General features: G+C 39.0%; 1 protein-coding gene across 2 annotated transcripts in view; it reads right to left on the bottom strand.

Moving 5' to 3' along the window:
* SPTBN5 (spectrin beta, non-erythrocytic 5) overlaps positions 1–19,225 on the bottom strand; it is a 104,796-nt gene extending 85,571 nt beyond the window's left edge. Inside the window, exons 1-10 of one of the 2 annotated variants that reach the window (XM_032188410.1) lie at positions 19,065–19,225; positions 14,650–14,695; positions 12,900–13,076; positions 11,866–11,946; positions 10,774–10,890; positions 7,535–7,702; positions 6,334–6,450; positions 5,321–5,478; positions 4,128–4,356; positions 642–1,273 (exon numbers count right to left, since the gene is read on the bottom strand). In XM_032188410.1, the coding sequence (XP_032044301.1) occupies positions 642–1,273; positions 4,128–4,356; positions 5,321–5,478; positions 6,334–6,450; positions 7,535–7,702; positions 10,774–10,884 (1,415 nt within the window). In that variant the 5' untranslated portion in view covers positions 10,885–10,890; positions 11,866–11,946; positions 12,900–13,076; positions 14,650–14,695; positions 19,065–19,225. The remainder of the gene's footprint in view (positions 1–641; positions 1,274–4,127; positions 4,357–5,320; positions 5,479–6,333; positions 6,451–7,534; positions 7,703–10,773; positions 10,891–11,865; positions 11,947–12,899; positions 13,077–14,649; positions 14,696–19,064) is intronic. The other variant, XM_032188411.1, reaches the window with a different exon arrangement.
* Between the last annotated feature and the right edge of the window lie 2,827 nt (positions 19,226–22,052).

Here is a 22,052-nt window from a genome sequence, read left to right on the forward strand (position 1 = left end):
AAATGGTTGCCTAAAGTAAAAATGTAATCTAAACCATGTCATAAGTCACAATCTCCTCTAAGAAGGAGTTTGCTTTACTCTTTTATAACTGTTTTTCTTAGTTTTCCCACTAGCTTCCGAATTTTTCTGATCTTGGAAAAGCAGTGAAAAACCAGAAGAAAAGTTATTTTTATAATATTTTTAACTAGTCCAAAATCAGGATATACCGATAATCAGAGAAGCCATAATTTCTCAAGACTTGAGAACTGGAGTCAGTTTGGGAAGATTGAACTAACCTCTGTCTCCTAAAACACAGACTAAAAACGAAATGTGTTGATTTGGAGAAAAAAAATAATAGTATACCCACAAATATTTTTTATGGAATATAGGATTTTTGGAAGAGCAAATATTGTCATATACTGGTGGAAAAACCTTAAAACCATTTTTCATTACAAATCAGTCTGAGATTTTGGGGGAGAGGAGGGGAGAAGAAAGCATTTATTTTATCTGCTGAAACTGTTCACAGGTAGAAGTTCCTGCCAGTTCTACCCATGAGGAGCAGAGCTATCATTCATAGCTACAATATGTCTTTCTCCTTCACACCACAAAAATTCAACGAATTTCAACCTTCACCATTACATGGTCTCATGACCAAAACTCACTTCTTCAGGATCTGATCTTTGCTGTGATAGTTCTCCTGGCTGATGACTCTGGCCATTTCAGCCAAAGCTGTGAAGCGTTCCCTCCTGGGAAGTACATCTGCCACAATGGCTTCCAGCTTCTTACTGGCAGCTTCCATCCTGTCTGCACTCTCTGGCCAGAAGTCCTGCTTCCCGATCACTTTCCTCATGTCTTCCAAGTAGGACTCACGTAGGGCTGCTTTCTTCAGGAACCTCTGGGCTAGCTGTTCTAGCTTCTCTAGCCTCAGCATCTCCTTCTGCAGTGCTTTTCCCCGGTTGTGCTCTGCCTTTTCCAGGATAATCCAGTGCTTTTCCACATCCTGCAGTGTCCTCCCCTCTGGGGGCAGGTATGGTCGTTGGTTGTTGGCTCTCTGCTTGGTCCTGATGTTGAAGAGATGAGCTTCAATCATGCCTTTCTCCTGATACTTGGGAGGTTTCTCCACAGTGCGGAAGGTCTTGAAGTTAGCCATGAGTAGCCACATCTCCTGAAGAGAGTTGGGGAAATGACGGTCATCCAGCTCAATCACCTTCTGTTTAATCCATTTCAGGAGGTCAGAGACCATCTGCTCATACAGAAGCTTCAAGTCATCTATCTCCTTTAGGAGGAACACAATCTGTAACGGGAACATAAATATACAAATCACATAAGAAGCAGAATAAAACAAGATGGGTAAGTAGAATGCAGCATCTTCTTCCAAATACTGCAATATGCGTCAGGGAGGTAACATTTAACAAGCAGATTGCCACAGCGTTGCATTTTTATAACAATCATAGAATGGTTTGGGTTGAAAGGGACCTTAATCTACTTCCCATCCCCTGCCATAGGCAGGGATGCCTTCCAGTAGTAGTAGGTATATCACCAAGGTGGTAATAGCTGTCATGCCTGAGGCCAGGTGAAATCCTAGAATGACCCCTTCCAATTTATCCAATGACACAGATAAATAAATATTATTTAACATCTTATTTCAGTCTTTATTTAAGAAAACGATAATTTTGGAATTAAGAACATGTGCATGGAGACTGTCAGCAGTTCCTATGTGTGCTGACCAGAAAGCAAGAATCCCATACTGAAGGTTCAGATTTTTTGTTTCACAATGGAACAGAATTAAGATCTTCTATAAAATTCTCTTTCATAAAAATAAAACAATCTTATTCTATCTGTCAATATCCAATCACCTCCTCTTAAGGCTCAACCACCTTGTGTGGGGAAGACCATCTGACAAGATCTTGGTTCTCTCACATGTCAACAAGCAGCCTGTGGTCAAACAGGTCCTTCTCAATCTCTTCTGTTGGAGCTATCTTGCTTTATATAATTATCAGAGAAACAGAATTTATCATAGCTGAACAGGGGTTGGTAAAGATGTTAACTCTGATTCAACAGTAATTTTTCAAGTTCATGACATTTCTCTCTTTCGTCTGTGGTCTGGTTTGCATTTATCTCAACTTCAGGTAAATGCTATCCATGTAGCAAACATTAAATCCATAGTGAAATAAAAAGTGTTAGGAATAATTCACCCTTTCTTTCCATTTTACACATTTTTCCATCTTTGTATTTTTACTTTATATTTTTTTCTCACTCTAACTCAGTAGCCTCCCTGCAGGCATCAGGGCTAATGCTGAACAATGTCATCTGCCTCTGTCATCTGCCTGAGCCTGCCCACCCCAAGCAGGCAAATTAATAAAAGAGATGGCACTGAGCAAAGACCCATGCCTTGCAACTGGTAATCTGCTTTTACCTGACAGAAAATGCACTTGGCGATGAATAAACATCGCAGTGCTGGAAGAGGAGTAAAACAGCACCAACCTTGAGCGAAGGAAAAGTAGCCCATGGTGTCAGGGCTCCCTTCTGTATTTTCTGCCATCGTACCCAGTTCTTGCTGAAAGATCCCAGTAATTGCATGGTCACCTCACGTGGGTGGGAGAAAGCAGATTCATCTCCCCAGGGTGATTCTCTCCGCCATCCTGGTCACCCACTTAGCCTCAGCTCAAAGGCTTCCTTGACACATTCAGGCTTCCCTCCCCAATCCTATTAGTAAATTCAGAGCTGCATATTTGAAGGGACTAAGGACATGAGGAGATTACCATCTGCTTTGCTCTCCTTCTCTATGCTTGCGTGTGTAAAAAATGCAGGAAGACAGGAGAGCAATATTAGAGACAGACTAAAAATACTGAAAGAAACAGAAAAAAGTATATAAGCAGAAAGACAGAAAAGAATGAATATACCTATACAAAGTGGAAAAAAAAATGGAGCGCAACAAAAGCTAAAAAAGGACAGAGTAAAAAATATTATTGCTGTGTTTGCCCTTAGACATAATAACACATAAGAGGCAAAATCTGTTAAGTCTAGCCAAAAAGCAGAGTTTCAGATGGAGTCCAGTCTAATCCCACTCTTCTCACTTATACCCAATCTTTGTTTAATTAAAATCAAAGTCTGGCTCCCATCTCAAACTTCTCTAGAGAACATCACTGTTACTGATACATATTTCAGGATTATCTTATTCTTGTTCCACACCACTTAGACGAGCAAGCTCTGCTTCACTAAAGGTTTTTGCCTTGTCACCACCAGGGATGTCCCAGTTTTGCGCCTCCCACTGAGCAAGATATTCCCCCTTAACTGTACAGGAAGTTAGTTAAGTCCAGTTATATGTGTAGGCCCCAACCTGAGTGTACAAGTTTTCTGTGGGCTGTTTGTATATTTGAAAAAACAAAACAAACAAACAAACAAAGGTAGGAAGAAATTCTGAAGGTGGAAAAGAAATTATCTCCTAGGAAACTGATCTTCAATGAACAATAACAATATTTTGGCCAAGATCTACTCAAACTTCCTTCAGTTTTCCATTAGCAGGATGCAAGTGGTTTTAATGTAACTCATAGTCCTATGTAAGACTAAATGTATAATGAAACTGATTAAAATATATATACATATTTTAGCTGTGGTTTGCTTTTTTTTTTTTTTTTTTTTTTCCCCTAGGAGATTTCTCCCTTCTTTTGTGCTTGCTCATTTTTTACCTCTTTCTTTGCGCTTTGGACCTGACTAAGGAGTTAGGAAGAAAGGATGAGAATTTTCACAGGAAATAGAAATTCAGGGTATTCTCACAGAATAAGGAATCATCTTTCCTATTAAATTAGAAAATTCTTGACTGACTCTGCTTTTGTCTAGCTGTAATTCTCCCAAGATTAGTGAGATTTATATGGCTTCAGGTGCGTTAGAGGCACAACAGCTCTCAAACAAACGGTGAAGTCAAAAACGGGATCCATTTCCAGTGAGATAATTTCAATTCCTTTAGAAATCAGAGCCTACAGATGCTCCTCATGATTCAAGTGACAATAGAAGGTCTTTGAAATGGCTATGCAATTTGATTCAGTTCAAATTATCCTGAAGCTGAGCTTGCAGTAAAAAAACATTTCCAACACATATACAACTCTATGTATTTCGCTTTTAATTTCTGAAGATAGAAATGCACTTACTTTGGCAAGTCGCTTTTGGATTGTCTGGCCTTGTTTCATTCTGGAGAAGTAGTGGTAATAGAGTGACACATAAGTCATGATGGATCTCTCATCTGGATAGGGTACTGCCACGTCCTCAGCATCAAGCAGTTTGCTGATCCCTAACACTTTCTCAGCAACGTTGAAAGCATTGTTCAGGTTTTTGATGGGTTGGTCCTGCCGCAGTGAGCTATACTGGATAAGATCAGGCCTGGGGATGGAGAAGAACAGAGAGAGAAGAGAGATTTGTTTGCTTTAAGTTATTTCAGACAATAAGCCATAAACTGTTTATTAGACTAAGGAATGTGATAGAAATGCTGAAATTAATCTGTCTGACCCTAAGCTTTATTAAGGAGAATCATATCTCATCTACACAGCAGGAAAAAATTTCTCCTTTATGAAACTGAAATACCACTCCCAGCAAATCTCTGACCTTCACTTATTTCTCATGCTCACTGATGGGTGAAAAACAATGCCCACTAGACTAGCAATTCTGAACAGGGAGATGACTCCCAGCTGGGTAAGTTTCAGGGAAACAACATGGCATTCTGTTAGAAGATGGAGCAGAACTGTTAGTGAAAAGCAGTTTTAAACTAAAATTAAAAAAAAAAAAAAAAAGGAAAAAGAAAGAAAAAAAAAGGTAGATTTAGATTAGATATTAAGAAGAAATTCTTTATTATGAGGGTGGTGAGGCACTGGAACAGGTTGTCCAGAGAAGCTGTGGAAGCATTTAAGGCCAGGTTGGATGGGGCCTTGGGCAACATGGTCTAGTGGGAGGTGTGGTAGGATGGTTGCCACGTGACAGGGTGGTTGGAATTATACAATCTTTAAGGTCCCTTCGAAGTTATACAATAAAAACAGTCTCTAAAATAACAACTTTTGAAAATGAGCAATGTGAGTGGGCAACATTGTTCAGAAGTGTGATATTCCCTTAGAAATTCTATTTTACTTCCATCAAAATAAGCAGCCAATCAGGAGCTTTTGGTCCTTCCTTCCTCCCTCCTTCCCTCAGAGGCAGTGTATTTGCTTTAAAAAAAAGAGTTTTCAGTGAGTAAGGGCAAGGAGAGAATTTTACACTTTCTCGACAAATACATATAATACAGACAGTTGTCCCTTCAGACAACTTGTGCCAGAACAAGACACAAAGAACAAATCATCTTGAACTCAGATTTTACCTGTGGGCATGAATGAGCGCATTGAAGGCCAACCCATCGCTCCAGCTTTTAGAGAAGTCCTTCACATTTACATTGGGATAGCTGGCAGTTTTATGCTGACACCAGATTAGTAAGGCTTCATTGGCGAAGAGATGATCAGCTCTGCCTCCAAATTCTTCCTGTGAAGACAACAGGGAAAAGAAAATCAGTTTGAACAATATATGGAAGTGGCATCAGTGGTTTTACTCTTACATTTCCAACAAAGGTCACTTTGTATTACTTCTGTCCTACTTGGAAATCCCCTCTAACAGTCATGACTTCCAGACTGTAACTGACATGAGGGTAGAATGATTTAAAATGAAAGTAGGAGTTTTCTATCAAAGGAAAAGTTAATTGAGTGAACTCCTAAATTATAATGTAAAATGAAGGTATTTAATTTTATTTTTTTATTCTTCTGTAAGGTTTGTAAAAGTCAAATAAAAAGCAAGACAGAGTTTATTTTCTTTCTTAGCTTTGATTGGAAATTCAGAAAAAAATAATGTATTCAGATCTATTAGAAATCATTAACTTTGATTTCACAATGTCTTCATAGGATTTTATCTCTCATGTACTTAAGAGTACATGTTAAATAACTACTTTTTCTTAAAAAGAATAAAACAGTAATAATTTTCCTGAGAGAAAGAGAAAAGGACCAGCCCCAAGCTCATATATAGACGTAACTGTCATCAGATAAATTCTTTCTGGAGTCAAATCCAGTAAAAAGTGAAATCCAGTGAAAATTGTACCCAATTTTCACAAATGAGTGATGAACATGAATATCCTATATATCTCCAAGTTAGTTTTCTGCCTCTTTGAGAAACTGAAATAGATTCAATTATTTTTACAAATTGCTGGCAAGTAAGTGGGTAATATTATAAGATCTGCATGATCAAAATGAACAAGAAACATCATCAAAATAGTCCTTTCCGGCCTTAAGCTCTACAAAGTTTCTGCATTACTCTAACCAGACAAAAAAGATGAAGACCTTGTTTTACCTTGTCAAGTCTGATAGATGAAATCTGAAATCGAAGTATAATGATCCAGATGAGTCCCAGGATTAAGGTTCTGTCACCATCTACAATATTCTCAGGACCGATTACTTTCACTTGTACCTAATAATAAACCAATATCTGTTAGGCATTGAACTAAGCACAGCTGGAATATGTAAAACTACTGCAATGACTTGCTGAAGCTGTTCAAATCAGAGCTCTGAATTCCCAATTTTTACACCAGGTAGCTTTGTGTTTAACGATGTTTGCTCTGCCCCAACATCTGGGAAAACATAACATTTACTTTAAAAAGTAAATAATGAAATATTTTAAGTTGACTGAGAAGAAAAAGGCTGCTGAGAAATATTTTAAATATATTCAGAAATTGCAGACAGGTGACCAAGAATTACTCAAGCTTCAGAGAATTATCTGAGTTCAGTAGGGACTATTTTGAGAAGCTGCCCAAGTATGAGACCAGTCACCGTCTTTGCTAGAGGAACAAAAATGTTCATTGGTTGCTTTGTTCCACTCTTTACAGCCCGCAACTCTCCTTCACTTACCAGGGAAATAAGGTTTGGACTTTCGGGATAAAACAGCTTCTATTTCTAAAACCCCAATAAATACATAATAATAACAGAAGAAAAGTGATGTAATTATATGAGTAAAACAGATAGTTTCACTAGCACAGTAAACTCCTCCTTGTCCCCTGTGGCTTTGTGTTTCCTATGACTTTTTCTCCCAGCAGCCCTGGTCTCCTTCTTACAGTCACATATTCTTATTTGCCAGTCCATTTTCTTCTTGTCTTATAGCTTTCCACTATTCAATATTAAAACTGGTCCACATTCTTTTCACATGGCTAATACTTCCATCAGAAAATGTGAGTCCGAGAAAATACATCTTTTCTAATGTGAAAATGAATATTTGTATGTATTTTTCCCAGTTTTCTTATGAGAAGTTTAAAATCTGCATTTCAAAATGTAATACATTTCCATTTAGGAGTGACTTGTTTTGGAGGAACTCTAGATATTTCTAAGTCATGTTACTCATACAACTAAAAATCTGATGACATTTTTTTTCTTTTAATAAAACCTGGCCTGTATTCAAAGAACATTCTGTATTAGAGAAGGAAATAAATATGAACATTAGACTAATTAGTAACATGTGTAAACTTTTGTCATCTATAATATCAATATCAGTATCAACTTACCTTAGATTTAAGAAATGTAATAGCTTTGCTGTTGTTCTCTAGAAAATGCACTCTCATCTTTCCCCGGTTTGGTTTGGGCAAAGTTTCTCCAGAAAGCAACTCCAGGAGTTTCATGAGATAGATGCCATCCTTGAGGTCTATGTAAATATTTTCTATCTCAACATTTACCTGAAAAGACCAGTCACACAATATCAACTCTGGCTGCACATTTGGCCCACATAATCTCAACTTTTAATAATAAACAAACAACATCTTGTTGTTTCACCAAGTCTGCTGTGTGTCACTGCATATACGTGAAGGATAGATAAGTGGTGGCTCTTAATTCACAAAACAATGGATTTGCAGAAGGACTGACATTATTTCTGAAAGTAGGCTGAAGTAAAAAAACAAAAACAAAGACAAACAAAAAAAACAACACAAAGCAAAACAAACAAAACAAACAAACAAACAAACCAAAACCAACAAACTAAACCAAAACACAATTGAGCAAATAAAAAAAAAAAGCAGATTTTGAAAAATACTAAAAAGTTCATAATTTTATAAATTAAACATTTTGAAGTGCTGACATTTTTTGTTTCAATTGAAATGAATACTTTCAGCTTTTTATTCTGAGCAATGCATTTCATTTCAAATTTGAGCTAATAATCCCCAAATTAAGTGAAGCAGAATAAAGGAAATCAGAAGATATAACAGGTTTGCTTTATTCTATGACTCATATTACAATCCATAATCTTAATAGTCTGTTAATACCTGCTTAAATCCGCACTACCACCTCAAGTCTCTATATTTAGCGTCTCACACTTGGCACAATTACTAAGCAAAATAATAAGATCTCGTATAAAAATGTATTTCATTGCTACCAGTAGTAAGGTCACCCAATGCTTAGGTGATACAACATGACATCATGTGTACTCTGATCTAACAAGAGCTTGCCTTGGGCGTTCCCTTTTGGCTTCATGCCACTAGCCATCAAGAAGTGACATTAAAACCATGCCACACACCCAGCAATAACTTACTGTGATTCTGAAATCACGGTAAATAATCTTTTCATCTCCCCCCAAAAAAGAGCGAGAGAGAAAATATTTCTGAAGTTTAGTAATTTTTTTTTTTTTTTTTTTTTTCCAAATTCAGAGCAGTTAGATGTAAGGGAAATAAGAGATGAGTAACATAGAGATGTATATCACTCTTGGCCAATTACCAATCAGTTGAACAGATTTTTTTTTTCTTTTTTTTTTTTTTTCTTTTTTCTTTTTTTTTTTTTTTCCAGAAATCACTGCAAGTGTAAAAGCAGCTTAGAGAGACTTTAAAAAGTCTATACTTTGTGTGGAACAAGAACTGACAACTTTCTCTGACTATCTCCATAAAGAACTCCCTGTTTAGCTGCCATCTTTACTTTTTTTTTTCTATATTAAATAATCTTAAAATTCTGCCTGTGGTATATTACCATAACAAAAGTTAAAGCTGTTATATTCTGTGGCACTTCTATTCATGAAGAATAGTTCCACTTTAATTTATGTCTTCCTATACCTCCTTTATGCCACACTCAGCAACAGTTGTAGTAGCTTTGTTGCATGTCTCCACAAAAAAAATAAATCACAGAATGCTTAAAAAATTCAGTCCAGTACTATTCTTAACACCAGACTTGAAGTAGTCAACAGTGTGACTGAGAATACTACAGTGTCCTGTAGTATGATCCTATCAAGGATCATTAAAGTGTGTGTTGACGAGGTTACTACATTGCTGAGAAGACCTTGATAAGCTCTCAGTTTCTGCATCACTTCTTACCGTATATGGTTTGCAAAGCTCTCACAGAATTTTCTTTGCATGCTTTTATGATACACAGTCAAGTACTGTGCAGGAAGTTATGACTGACATTTTAATCTTTGAACTTGAACATGTTTTTAAAATTACAAAATATATACATCAATTTTTAGCTATATAGAAATAATTTCCTACATCATAAAAGCTTAATTTTCTGCAGGTAGCAAAACAAGAACATGTTTTGCAGTTCCTTTCTCAGAATAAGAACAAAAATATTTTAAAAGTTTGTTGTGCTCTAAGGCTGCCTTTGCACAAATCAACAAGTTAAAACATTACACTGAAAAAAAATGCATCAAATAATACTGAAACATTGTACAATAGTCATAAGCTAGAATGGCTAAAAGAGGCCCGGTCCTGCTTGGTGTCTCCAATGTCCATTTTCATTAATATCAACAATGGACTCTAGAAAAGTGTATTGTTCTCGGATGATGATTCCATACTGTGACATAGCTACGTTGTTTGTGCCTGAAATTAGTTAATCTGCAGTAAATCTGGTGATTTTTGGAATATGTTGGATTACCTTGCACACATACAAGTAAACTATATGCTACCTCTGTTGCTTTCTGGAAGTGCTTTCTTTTTTACTTACAGAAAGCACACTGATCTGTAATTGCACAGTCCTATTTCTGAAGCTGCTAGACCTAAAGTAACTTTTTCAGAACTGAGCAGCAGCTCAGGCTGGACTGACCTCTATGCAGAAGTCTCAGGCAGCACAGAAACTCCTTAAATTTTGCTTAGTCAATTTAAAATGAGGTATTGTTTAGGGAAATCCAAACATTTGTAGATACTTAACTTTTCAGAAGAACAAGAACAAATAAAGATCTTCCTCTGGGAAGATCAGCCAGATAAATTGTGTGTCACAAAAGTGACATCATTCATAGAATGGCTTAGGTTGGAAGGGACCTTTAAGATCATCTAGTTACAACCCCCCTGCCATAGGCAGGGATGCTACCCACTAGATCAGGTTAGCCAAGGCCCCATCCAACCTGGTCCTGAAAACCTCCAGGGATGGAGCATTCACAACTTCTCTTGCCAACATATTCCAGTGCCTCGCGATCCTTATAGTGAAAAATTTCTTCTTAGCGTCTAATCTAAATCTATCCTCTTTTAGTCTAAGACCATTTTGGGTCTTAATAGGTCATTACAGGTTTATAGGTATACAGTCTACAGAAGTAAACTTGAATTTCAGGGAAGACAGGTAGCGTGGACAATGAAGATGGATGTGAGGTGGAAGATAAAGGCTGAAGCACTCTGGTTAGTCAAAGCCTTTCTTGCTTGTGTACATGTGTAATGGTGACACTAAGGAAGGGTATGCAAAAATAAGATAAAACTACAGTGGGTGAAATAATTAAAAACAAACAAGCAAACACACACACGCACAAACACGAGAAAAGCATAGAAGCATAGTAGCTACTTACGTTATTCCTGAAGAAGACATTGTTCATCCAGTTGGTGAAGGTTTTCTTTTGCATGAACATACGCTGCTCCTGCAGCTTCTTGATGTGATCCTTTTCATATTCACTATCCATGGTGGCCTAGGAAGTCAGAAACTCCAGTGAGGTGGTCAGTACTGAAGAGATCTGCCTGGCCAGCTACAAACAACAATAATGTGCCCAATACATATACAGGGAACCTAGCCCTGACAGGTACAAGATTCAATACCACACCCAGCATAATACCTTAATTTCCTCTTGCTTGTACTTTGCACTTTATTTTCACCCAACTTTATTTTTACTTACTAGAGTTCTCCCTTTTGGAATGCATCTCTACTTTCTGGATGAAAATGAGATGTATTTACGCAGCTTTCCCTTTTTCTTTCAGTCTCTCCCCAGCCACTTGATCCCATAAGAAGCACCATGATCTGAAAGTCATTAGTACCTTCCTGGAGCGTGCAGAAAGCATATGACTGAGAATTGATCTTAGACCCTGTTAGAAAAGAGGGATCTGCAAATCACCTAAAGCACTGCTTGAAAGTATGTTACGCTCTTGGAGGACTGGCAGGCATGCTGTTGGCTTTCAGATCACAGTATTCTAGAAGAGATCAAGTAGTTGTTCTGAAAAGAAATAGAACCAACTTGTTTTTTTCCTCCTAAAAGTTCAATTTTTGCATGTCTTTCATTGAAAGGATGGTGACACAGGTACGTAATCACACTGACAGGCCCTGGGTCAGGAGTTAGGGATTATTATTGCTCTTCCCCAGGCTGTCACAGACTTGTCTGCCACATCCATATCACTGAAAAAATTCACCACAGCACCCAAGCTGAATATTCAGGAAGATTAGAAAGTGCAGGAGTTTTCCCTTTTAGAGTCTGTAATGCAATACGCCAGATTTCAGCTTAACTGAACAACTCAGTCAGAGTTGTTTTGTTTACGGGGTGAATCTGTAACAGTGGTGACCTCACTGTTAAGAAGTCATTGCAAAAAATCAGTCCAAGACCCATAGATACAGACATCTTTTGTGACCATATGCCACTAATCTCCTTGGACTAATGGCATAATTATAATATTACCTGGATATCAATCTAGCTGCAAAACCAAGAAACCTGCTGTAACGGTGGAAGAGGAGAGACGTGTCTGCTGCTGTCACCCCACTGCAAAGAGAGAAGGGAATGAAAAATTAAAACCTGTGACAAACTGCGGAGAGTGACCTGCTTCCCTGAGGTTCTGTATATGCTTTGCAGAGACCCAGTTCTGAGCTGCTCTGTGTCCTTTTAATTCATAAAATATAAAATACTGAAAAAACATCATTTGCCCTACTGTAAGCAGACCTCAACAGGGAAATAACAGCACCACAGAAAATAGGAAAGCTGCCTGCATGATAGTTTTCCATGCTCAAATAAATGTGAAGAACTTAGCAATTTTACAAGATGGAAAGTTGTGGGAAGTGCAGACAATTTTTCTTTTTCTCCTTTCTTAACCCCCATTGCTTGACTTCTCAGAACAGGGACTGCATTGAAGCCTGGCAGTTTAGCAGCAACACCATATGACCGTAGAGGAAAGCCTTATGAAAGGAAGAACTTCGCAAACTTTAAAATGGAACTATAAAGAAGATCCTCACAATACTCTCTGATCCTTTGGGCTAGTTCCGCACAGCCCACCTTCTCCAATGGGAGAGCAGATATGCAAAGAATTGCCTTTCCGTGTCCACGGGGTGATATTAACCCACCCCCACATAATAAACCTACATAATAATACCATTTCTGAATTTCCCAAATGGTTCTCAAAATCTTTGTGATCTCCTTTTTTTTTTCATAAAAGAGTTGTTACCCAGGCTTTGCAGTTACCCTGGACAATGACTGAACAGATTTCATTTAGGTGGAAAGGAAACTTACTTGTTCAGCTACTGACCTATAAGACAGTTCACCTGTTTTATTAAATTCTGTTATAAATGCTCCCAACATCGGTAAATATTTACGTGAAGACAGATCTATAATAGAATATCTGTGTTTGCCAGATATAAAGGCAGTGCTAAAAACTAAATCTAACTGTAATGATACATTATAAGAAAAAAAGATCAAAGAATGTACAAAAAGTCTGGACTTACTGAGGTTTGGAGGAACGTCTTTCTCACATTCGGCAGTTGGTCATTCTGGAGAATGACTTTCAGTTCTAGATCCACTTGTACTCTTACATTCAGCTCAGTGTTGTCATGCAAAGTGACCTTTGCATTCAGGAACGGAGACCAAGTATTTATGATCTCCTTACGAACCTTTCACCTGATCTGAAGGAAATAACCTGTTAGAACCCAATGAGTAAAGCTTGTCCCAGGCTTTAGATTATTTCTGAGCACAAGAATTGGATAAGAACAGAACCAAAATTGCTAATAACATAGTGAAAATAGTCATTCACCATGTTGATGCTTTGGTAAAAAACATCTAGTCTTTCACAGTTTCATTGAAAGCTCTGATCACAAGCCACTTTTCTAAATGAATTCTTGCCTGGGAAATTGAACCTGACAATGAAGTCTGAAAATGAAAGCACAGAAAAAGGTACAAAGAACAGAGCAATTCCCAAGTGGTTTATATGGGCTAAAGCAAACAAGAAGGTGAAATTGTGAAGAGTTATGAATTTGCCAGTCACCCCTTTGAGGAAGTTCATGTGCACAGTTACCTGTTGCTGGCAGGGCAAACTGGGAGCAAACTAGCTGCACAAAGAGATGCTTGTAAAGTTTCCTACTGATGGACTTTACCACAAGTAACAACAGGGAAAATGGTTCCAGTAAATGAGTCCTTGCTGTCACAGACAAGGTTGCACAAGCACAAGACACATTAACCTGACATTATTGCTGGGAACTGAAGGGTTGCTGTTGGGGATCACAGCTAGAAAATGGGCAGGCATCTGAAATCAGAAGCTGTAACTGAAGATGTCCAGCTGAGATGAGGTATGGGAATATCAGCCTTTTCCCTTCTGGCAAGCGTAATTTTGTTAGCATCCAAAGCAAGGGCAGGAAACACATAAGAATTAACAAACAAGCCCCCCAAAACTCAGTACAGATAAAACCTGATCAACAAAAGCCGTATCTTCATACGTAGCCTAGAGAAATGGTGTACACAGTGTCACTTAAATCAGCTAAAAATAAAAATGGAATGCATATATTATAGGTATTATTCAAAATATTCCTTACAAATTTCTGGACTTCTCTTTACCAGCCAGTTAATACAATCTCATTCTCATTAACCATTAAATAGGAATAGGATCACAGGAGAAAGAGGATATAAATTTAACAGCTGTTTCCATCTCTTCTGTAAGCTCATTGCCTGGTTATAATTTTGCATTTCTCTTTTCTGTTTTGCTTTCAGTTACACCTATGTTCTTGTAAAGGTTAGGCTACAAGCTTAAGCCTGGTAGAGGCTGGCCAGGTTCTCTGTGTTGAGAAAATGTCTGGTCCTTGCTCTTGTCAAATAGAAGGCAGAGAACCCATAGGTGAATGTTTGGATGCAGACATTTCTCCCCATTGCAAGTTAATTATTATCTAATGATTAAACGTGTGAAACGCTGGCTTTGCTTTTTATGACAAGACAAGGCAAGACAATCAAAGATCTGCTATAAAATTTCACTAACTCCTGACTTTCCATTCTCGCTCTCTCTTTCTCCACACACAGTTCAGAGTTAAAATGGTGGACATTTACACAACAATGATAAAGCCTTTTCCTCAGTTATTTATATCCTAACAAGGTAAGAGAAAGGGTACAAAGATGTTTGTGTGCAGTTCCTGGAGGGACAGATGAAGAGGGACAGGCCAAGGGCAGCTCAAGTGCAGGCCACGTTTGAGGTGGAGGTGGGGGAGCACTCACTGTTGGAACATGTGGCATTTTCTTCATTACTCAAATGGGCTCATTCCTAAAAAGAAACAAACAAAAAATCAACCCTTTAGACTAATTATGAGCCTCTCTTGCTGCCTTTGCAGTGGCGTGAAGCCTTGCTACTGAACCCAGGAAGAAGGACAGGGGCCCAAAGCCTTGCCCTATTTTGAGTGTTTTCCATGTTGGCAGAAACATTTCCTTGTTTCTTAAAAGGAAGTGCCCTGATGCGAGATTCCCTTCTGGAAAGCAGCAGCAGCTTTCCAGAAGACATAAGACGTTAGTTTTTTTCAGCACCCTTTGTTTTCTGCCCATGATCTTGTTCTGCTTAAGACAGAAGAGGAGACCATGAAGATCAAACAGACCTCACACGGAAGCAGCATCGCTTGCAGCCCCAAGGCTCCTCAGTCTCCAGCCCTACCCCACTACTGCCCCACTTCTGGCACCACTGTCTAAAACACAGAGGGATGAGAAACTTCCTTTTGACCTATCTGAAAGTTCATTCGCTTTTTGAAATATAGTCTTCCTCCATGCCCCACAAGCCATCTGCCAATTCTCAGTCCCTCTCCGAGAGGGGGACAAATGTTTAAACCCCCATTGCAAAAGCGACCGTCACAGGGTTGCAGGCATGGAGTTCACTGCTTCCACTCCCACCCCTGACCCAAGCCTGTTTGCCATGAGGACAGACATATGGACAGCAGAGCCCCAAGCCTGCAGACACCTCCTGAGCTCTGTTTCCCAGACGGCAGCTTTGGCTTCCCAGCACCACTGTCCATGTCCACTGGGATGAAGGATTCTGCTGGGGTCTGGGCTGGAGGGAAATACATCGGCATAGGTGAGTACAGATGCCTTAGTGTGCTCATGTGTCCCTACATAAGGTCATTCACAGCTGAGTCCTGTGACCAAATAAGCCTGTCAGTGTACCAGGCTCTCAGCAGTCCACTGAAGACTTGAGCTTGTTCACTTGGCTGAGATGAAAGGTATGGCTCAGCCTGTCACCCTCCATCAGACATGCTTTGAGTACACATGTCCCTGAGGACATGTGAAAAATCCCATTTGAGATCCACTGAGGAGAAGGTTCCCCAAATCTCAAAGAAAATAAGTACAAACACGTGTGGAGGACTATGACAGCTCGGCCCTCTGCCCCCCACAGCGTCTCAAGCAATGTTGCTCCCACATGTAAAAATCTCCACACAACAAACATCTGGGCCTTGACTGTGGAGCAGGAAGGGAGCCCTCAGGCCAGCCTAGCAGACCACAGTGTGGTAAGTAAGTGCAAGCAGGAGCCAGAAGCCCGCTGCACCCAGGCAGCCCTCCCCTTGCCAAGGCACATGGGGGAACAGGGATGGTTTCTTACCACTGCCCCCACACAGTTGCACTGTCTCTTCTAAAGCCAAATACACAATACGCTGCTTTCATATATTCCATTTCTTTCTGAAGAACCATCAGGAGCATGTATTTGCAGCATAGGTGGAAAGAGAAGAACAATCCCAACTCTCCTCATGTCTACCGTGAGAGCCTCGCCTGCTGCCTGGCATGACTTTAACGCACGGCCACCCAAGAGGCTTGGAGATGGCCCAGCAATGCTCCAGCCCACAGCTGAAATTCATCCCTGTTGAGGCAGTGTAGACACTAGTGGTATGCACTGTGAACCCAGAGTATTTCCTGACTACGTCTTGAATTACCACAAAGAGCTACTTTTTGGACACCAAGAACACTAGAGGAAGCAATTATTGCAAGAAGCTGCTCGCTTATTTGGGATATCAAGGCTGAGGAAAAGATACAGAGTTAGTCAAAAGCAGCATAGGAGAGGCGCGAGTCCATACAGCTTCTCTGTTTTTACAGGCCTCTCAGCTGAACTTACAGGCCTCTTGGCTGAACCTAAATAGCCAAATATTTCTCCCAGCTCCTCTCTGCACGGGGCACCAACTCACCGGTCCCTGGAGTGCCCCCCTGCCGTCCCCACCTACCTGCCTTCCTGTGTTGCTGCCACCGGCTGCCCCACGTGCCACCCACCCGCGGGCAGGGCCCCCGCGGATGGAGCCCCAGCTTCTCCGAAAGCTGAGCTTCGCCTGCAGGGATCTAAATCGACATCCCGGGATGCAGGCTTATTATAAGCCTCAGCCTCCCCATGCTCTAGTCTAAACTAGAAGTGGCTTTTCTTTTTTGAATAGTTGGCTAGAGGCTACATGACATCAACGGGGAGCAGAACTCAAGCAGAACAGTCGAATTACATCATCTGTAGGAACTGGAGCCCCTTGCTGCATTTGAAAAAGAGGACAGCTTAAAGCAAAATCAGATGGATTTATTTTTCCTGGCATGAAGAAATTCAGTCATCTTTTTGAAAGAGAGAAAATATACATTTGCTTGTTTAGTCATGAATTAAAGGCATTTTCTCCTTGGAGCTGTTTATATTATCTTGAAATTTTCCTTCTGTTTCTGAACCTCAAACAGTTAACATAAGAGCTTCAAAGGCTTTGTGGGATGTGCACATGGGACAGACGACTTTAATTCTCTTTCCATTTCACACAAACATAGATAAAGGGTTTCAAGTGACAGAATAACCTTAACTTTTTGAACATACTTAAAATGATCTTAGAAGTCTCTGTGTTGGTAATCCCAGATCTGAGTAGTACATTTTTATCCTTGTGGTTCAGATTTTTCCATTGTTACTCATTGCTACTATGGAAGACCACTGCAGGAAGAATGGCAAAAATTCTTCCCCTTTACAGCTCTATTTTAGGGGTCTATTTATATATTGGAGTGGTAAAGCATTTAGCAATGAAACAAAATTGTGAGCTGTATGTGCAGATTGGTGCTTACCAACGTTAGTGCCAGAGTACTGCATCCTACTCACAGGAATGGATTATGTCATGGTGTGCTCTCAGGTTTTGGTCCCCCATCACCCTAAGCAGCCAATTATAATCACAGCTCCCTCCCAGACCATGTGTCCCAGTTTCATTGTGAAGGCCACCAAGTCACACTGAATAATTGAACATAGCTGGCAAAAATGTAGAATTGTATAAACAGTTAAAATTTTTAAGAGTGAATATTTTACTTAATAAGAGGTAAGACAGGGTAGTGCAAAATGAAGAAAAATTGCAATTACTGTCCATTGTAGGTCGAAATTGTGAAGTCTAGAACTTCACAATTTAGCCCTACCCCCTTCCCCCTCCAGACTTGACAAAAAATGAATGTATTTTCAAACAAAATACAGAGTGATCAGAAATTGGAAATCAGTAAGCATCAGGAGCATCTTTCAATAGTTCCTTGGTTAAAATGTTTATAAGAAATGATGATCAGACACAGAATCTCACAGTGCATCTGAAATGCATTATCTGATAAATAGGTGATAGATAGGTAATATCCAATGCCTCTGTACAATAGCAATAGGTGTAGCTAATTCATTTAATTCTAGGACTGCAGAATGAGCTAGAAATCTGCAGAGCTCCAGGCTGGAGTGGAATGTGAGACGCTGAGCTAGCAACACCTTGGAAAGAACGTGGACAAGCTATATCATGGAGAACAGAACAGACAGGATAACAAGTCACACCTAGTGTTAAGGAGTTTCCAGTGTTCAAGGGACCAGACAAAGTACCTGTGAATCCACAGTCTATCACTAGGTACAAATCTGTGCTAGCCTGCAGTCTTGTAGGGAAAGGGAGATGAACCCATCTCAGAATATCACGATTTCCATGGGAGAAGATACTTTTCCTTCAGAGATCAAAACAAGCTCAATATAATTGCAAAAACCACACACACCTCCTCTTGGCTGTGTTTTATTGAATTAGAGGTGTTTGCTGGATTTGGGCATTTATTTCCAGACACTCATTGCCATGAATAGGGAGCAAAGGGAAGCACCTTTCTCCAGAATAGGTATATTTGTCCATCTGTCTAAGCAGAGCAAGACAGCCAACTCTTTTTCCTAGGATTCACTACATAAATGAAGCAGCCTAGCCTACAGGCCAAAGTTTCTAAAGATCTTCCTTGCTCACAGTTATTACTTGAAGCATAATATAGCCTTGGATGAGAGAACCTCAGAATAAAGTAGTGTCTACTCCAAAGCGCTTATAAATACACCAAAAGTAGGAGCTAAAAACAGGGTTTGGAGAAATTAAATGATACAGTAGGCAGAAATAGAAATATTTCACACTTAAAGGGTGCCAAATATGATAAGTAACAACTACTGCAAAACTTACTATCAAAATGACAGTGTAGGCATCCACCCACTTTTCTTGTCCAAATATAAACTGAGGATTAGAAGAGAACATCCAACTATGTAGTGTGCAGTAATTTTTTCAAAGTATGAAATATCTTGGATACTGAGTATGAAATATACCATACTACTGTCTGCCTCCCCCCCCCCCAAAAAAAAAGAACCCACAAAATAAGCAACACAAAAAACCTACCTCCAAACTCCATTAAATATCATCTTCTCTAAAGTGTTTCTGACTTTCAAAAGGAACAGCTGAAATGAACCACTGCAATTCAACAGCAGTGTAGCCTCAAGGAACACACAACATATTGTTTGCACATGAAACATTCCTTCACGTGACATAAGGCATGCCCACCACAAGCATAATAGCATAGCTTGCTAACACTGCAACCCACAAAACCCTTTAACTTACAGCAACTTAGGAGTAGTAGCTGAACTGTAGCATCCCGGTGACGCAGATGCATCTCTGGAGATGCTTCAAATAAATAATTTGTATACAGGGGAAGAAGAGATGTAGGTGGAATTAATTTAAGCACAATATTAAAGTGAATATTCTGCTGATATCATTAGTCATTTATAAGCAGTAGGTAGCACAGCATGAAAGATGTCATTGATTTTTTTTTTATTTTTTTTTTGGAAAAGCATATGGCAAAGTACTTTTGCTAGACTATTCAATCTATTGTTATTTTTCCAGGTGAGTGTCCCCCTTTAAGTTAAAAGAAATCCCTCTCACATCTCAAGTTTAAAGCTTTGAATCTGCACAGGAAATTACCTCTATGTTGATTTATCTTCCATACTTGGACTTTAAGAAAATTCCATGCTTAGATATTGAGAAACTTTGAAATTGCACTCTGCTATAAAAAGCTTATACAGAGAAGTGCTGGAGTTATTTATTTTTATTTTTCCTTTTAAAATATAAATTTAGATTCTGGAATCAAGCCTTGGTGCTGGCAGTATTTTCAGCAACAAGTTCAAGGACACAGAAGGGGAATAGCCATAACCTATTGTAGATGCATAAACTGAGGTGAGAAAAAAAACAACTTCCCAAAAAGCTACTATGCTTATGAGCCTTAAGTAGAAGAATTGAAAAAAAAAATTCTTGTCACTGAATTCACTTTCAGAAAGAAAATTACAAGCAAAAATGTCAGGTAGTTCAATATTAGTTTATTAAATCAGCAGTTTTTATCACCACTTTCTAAAAATGATTACAAAGCATATTAAAATATATTACAGTATCTGCAAGGAATTTATTGTGTAATAAAAAGTGCAACAATAATGAACTTACAGCTTTGTTTGCCTAACTGGACAAAGTGAAGCGCTCTGCACAGATCAAACTCCCTCAAAGATAAATTGAGTGCCTTTAAAAGGGAAAACACAGTATTCAACAAAAGTATTAGAAAAGGTGAGTATGTGAAGTACAAAAAAATTCATTTTCATTCTCTCCATGCTAAGTTACACATTCCCAAGAAAACATACACTTCAAATTCTCTGCTTGAATTCCAACAATACAAAGAGCCATCAAACTGAGTGCATATGGTGAAGGGAAGAAAGTGGGAAGAAAAATAGTGTGCCCTTCAAGTACTGGAGATAAGTAATGTTGAAAAATCAGGGACTGGATACCACTGCTTTGACACCAAATTCCATGAAAGTTTACACCATTCTTAACAAAGGAGAAGGACCTCATCCTGACCTAAAGATCTTTGTAAACTCTCCATTTTCAACCTGTCACAGTTTTGAAAGGGTCTTGCTGTCCTGTAGTGTGGTTTTGAACAGTTGTCTCACATTTTTTCTTCCAAACAAAAATCTAATTGATTTCTGTGTGAACAAAATTTCAGTTGGGAATTAAAACTGTTGCGGAACAGCTAGAGAAGACGTAAAAGCAGCAGTGTCTACTTTGGTTTACAGCAGCAGACTACACCAACGAGCACTAATTTCACAGAATGAATTCTTGACAGTTTTGAATGATCCTTCAGCAAATGTAATCAAAATCCTTGGCATAAAACTGCCAACTAATCCAAGATCTTGTTCTTTGTTGAGCAGAGATTAATAACAACATCAAATGAACAAAAAAAAGATTACTTCACACTGCTGTTCCCAGTAACTACCCACAGCACAATTTCATGAGAAGGTAATCCTGCTCCCTTCTCTCCTCATGCTCCTTACATGTTGTCTCACTAACTCAGCAGAGCATTATCCAGATTGCTTCCCCTGAGCAACAGCACTCTACTAGATTAGTTTAGCTGCACATGAAACTGTAGTTTAAAGTCCATATGAAATGTACTTGAATTTCTATCAGCTAATTATGACCTCTTAACATTCCAGTGCACTGCACCACATATCTAGATATGCATTCATTGCATGCTGGTCCTGAAATGCTTCTATTCCTCCACATCAACAGTGAATTCACCTCTACTCTTATACATGCTTTATGCATTCCCTTTCCCCTTCAAGTCTTGCAGGAAAAGAGCAAAACATTTCAACTATATCTAAAGAAAATATTTAAATTATCAAAATAATGCATTTCAATTTGTCCCCTCTAAGTCCAAGTTAGCACATTCTTACGGAGTCTGAAAAAAAGGCTGTATTCTCCATTTTACTACCGGTAAAACTAGAAAAAAATATAAATCACTGAGAAACTATCCTGCTCCTGTCCTCTACAGGAGGATATTTCTACTGGCATGGGATCACATGGCTCCAAAACATTTGGAGCATCAGTCCTGGAAGCTACACATGGTGGGAATTCAAACACAGGCCCACCCTGGAACCCTGTTCGGAAGAAGAGCAAGGTAAATACAACAAAGTTGGAAGATCAGCAGCTTCCAAGATCCTCTCAGCTTTGCCCACTCTACATTAGGCACAACACACAAGTTTTCTTTCTTCTGGTGGCTTTCTTTGCAAAGCTATTCTGGTTTGTCATTAGTGTACAAACTTGTCATTGACTACAGAAACTACCCACAAATAAACAGCCTTATTTTTTAACACCTCTTGCGAAGTCTATATAATACTTTTTGTTCAACTAAAAATAAATTACTTAGAGAATCAGTTACTCTGCAGACATGCAGTCACACAGGTAGACTCCTGGTCAAGTTTCACAGCTCTACAGAAGTGCACAGAGATGCGCTAAGGCTAATTTGGCCCCTATCATAGGTCTAACAGAAATAAAGTTGGTACACTTAAATTA

Source organism: Aythya fuligula, chromosome 5 (genome assembly GCF_009819795.1).
Source record: "Aythya fuligula isolate bAytFul2 chromosome 5, bAytFul2.pri, whole genome shotgun sequence".
Taxonomy (NCBI): domain Eukaryota; kingdom Metazoa; phylum Chordata; class Aves; order Anseriformes; family Anatidae; genus Aythya; species Aythya fuligula.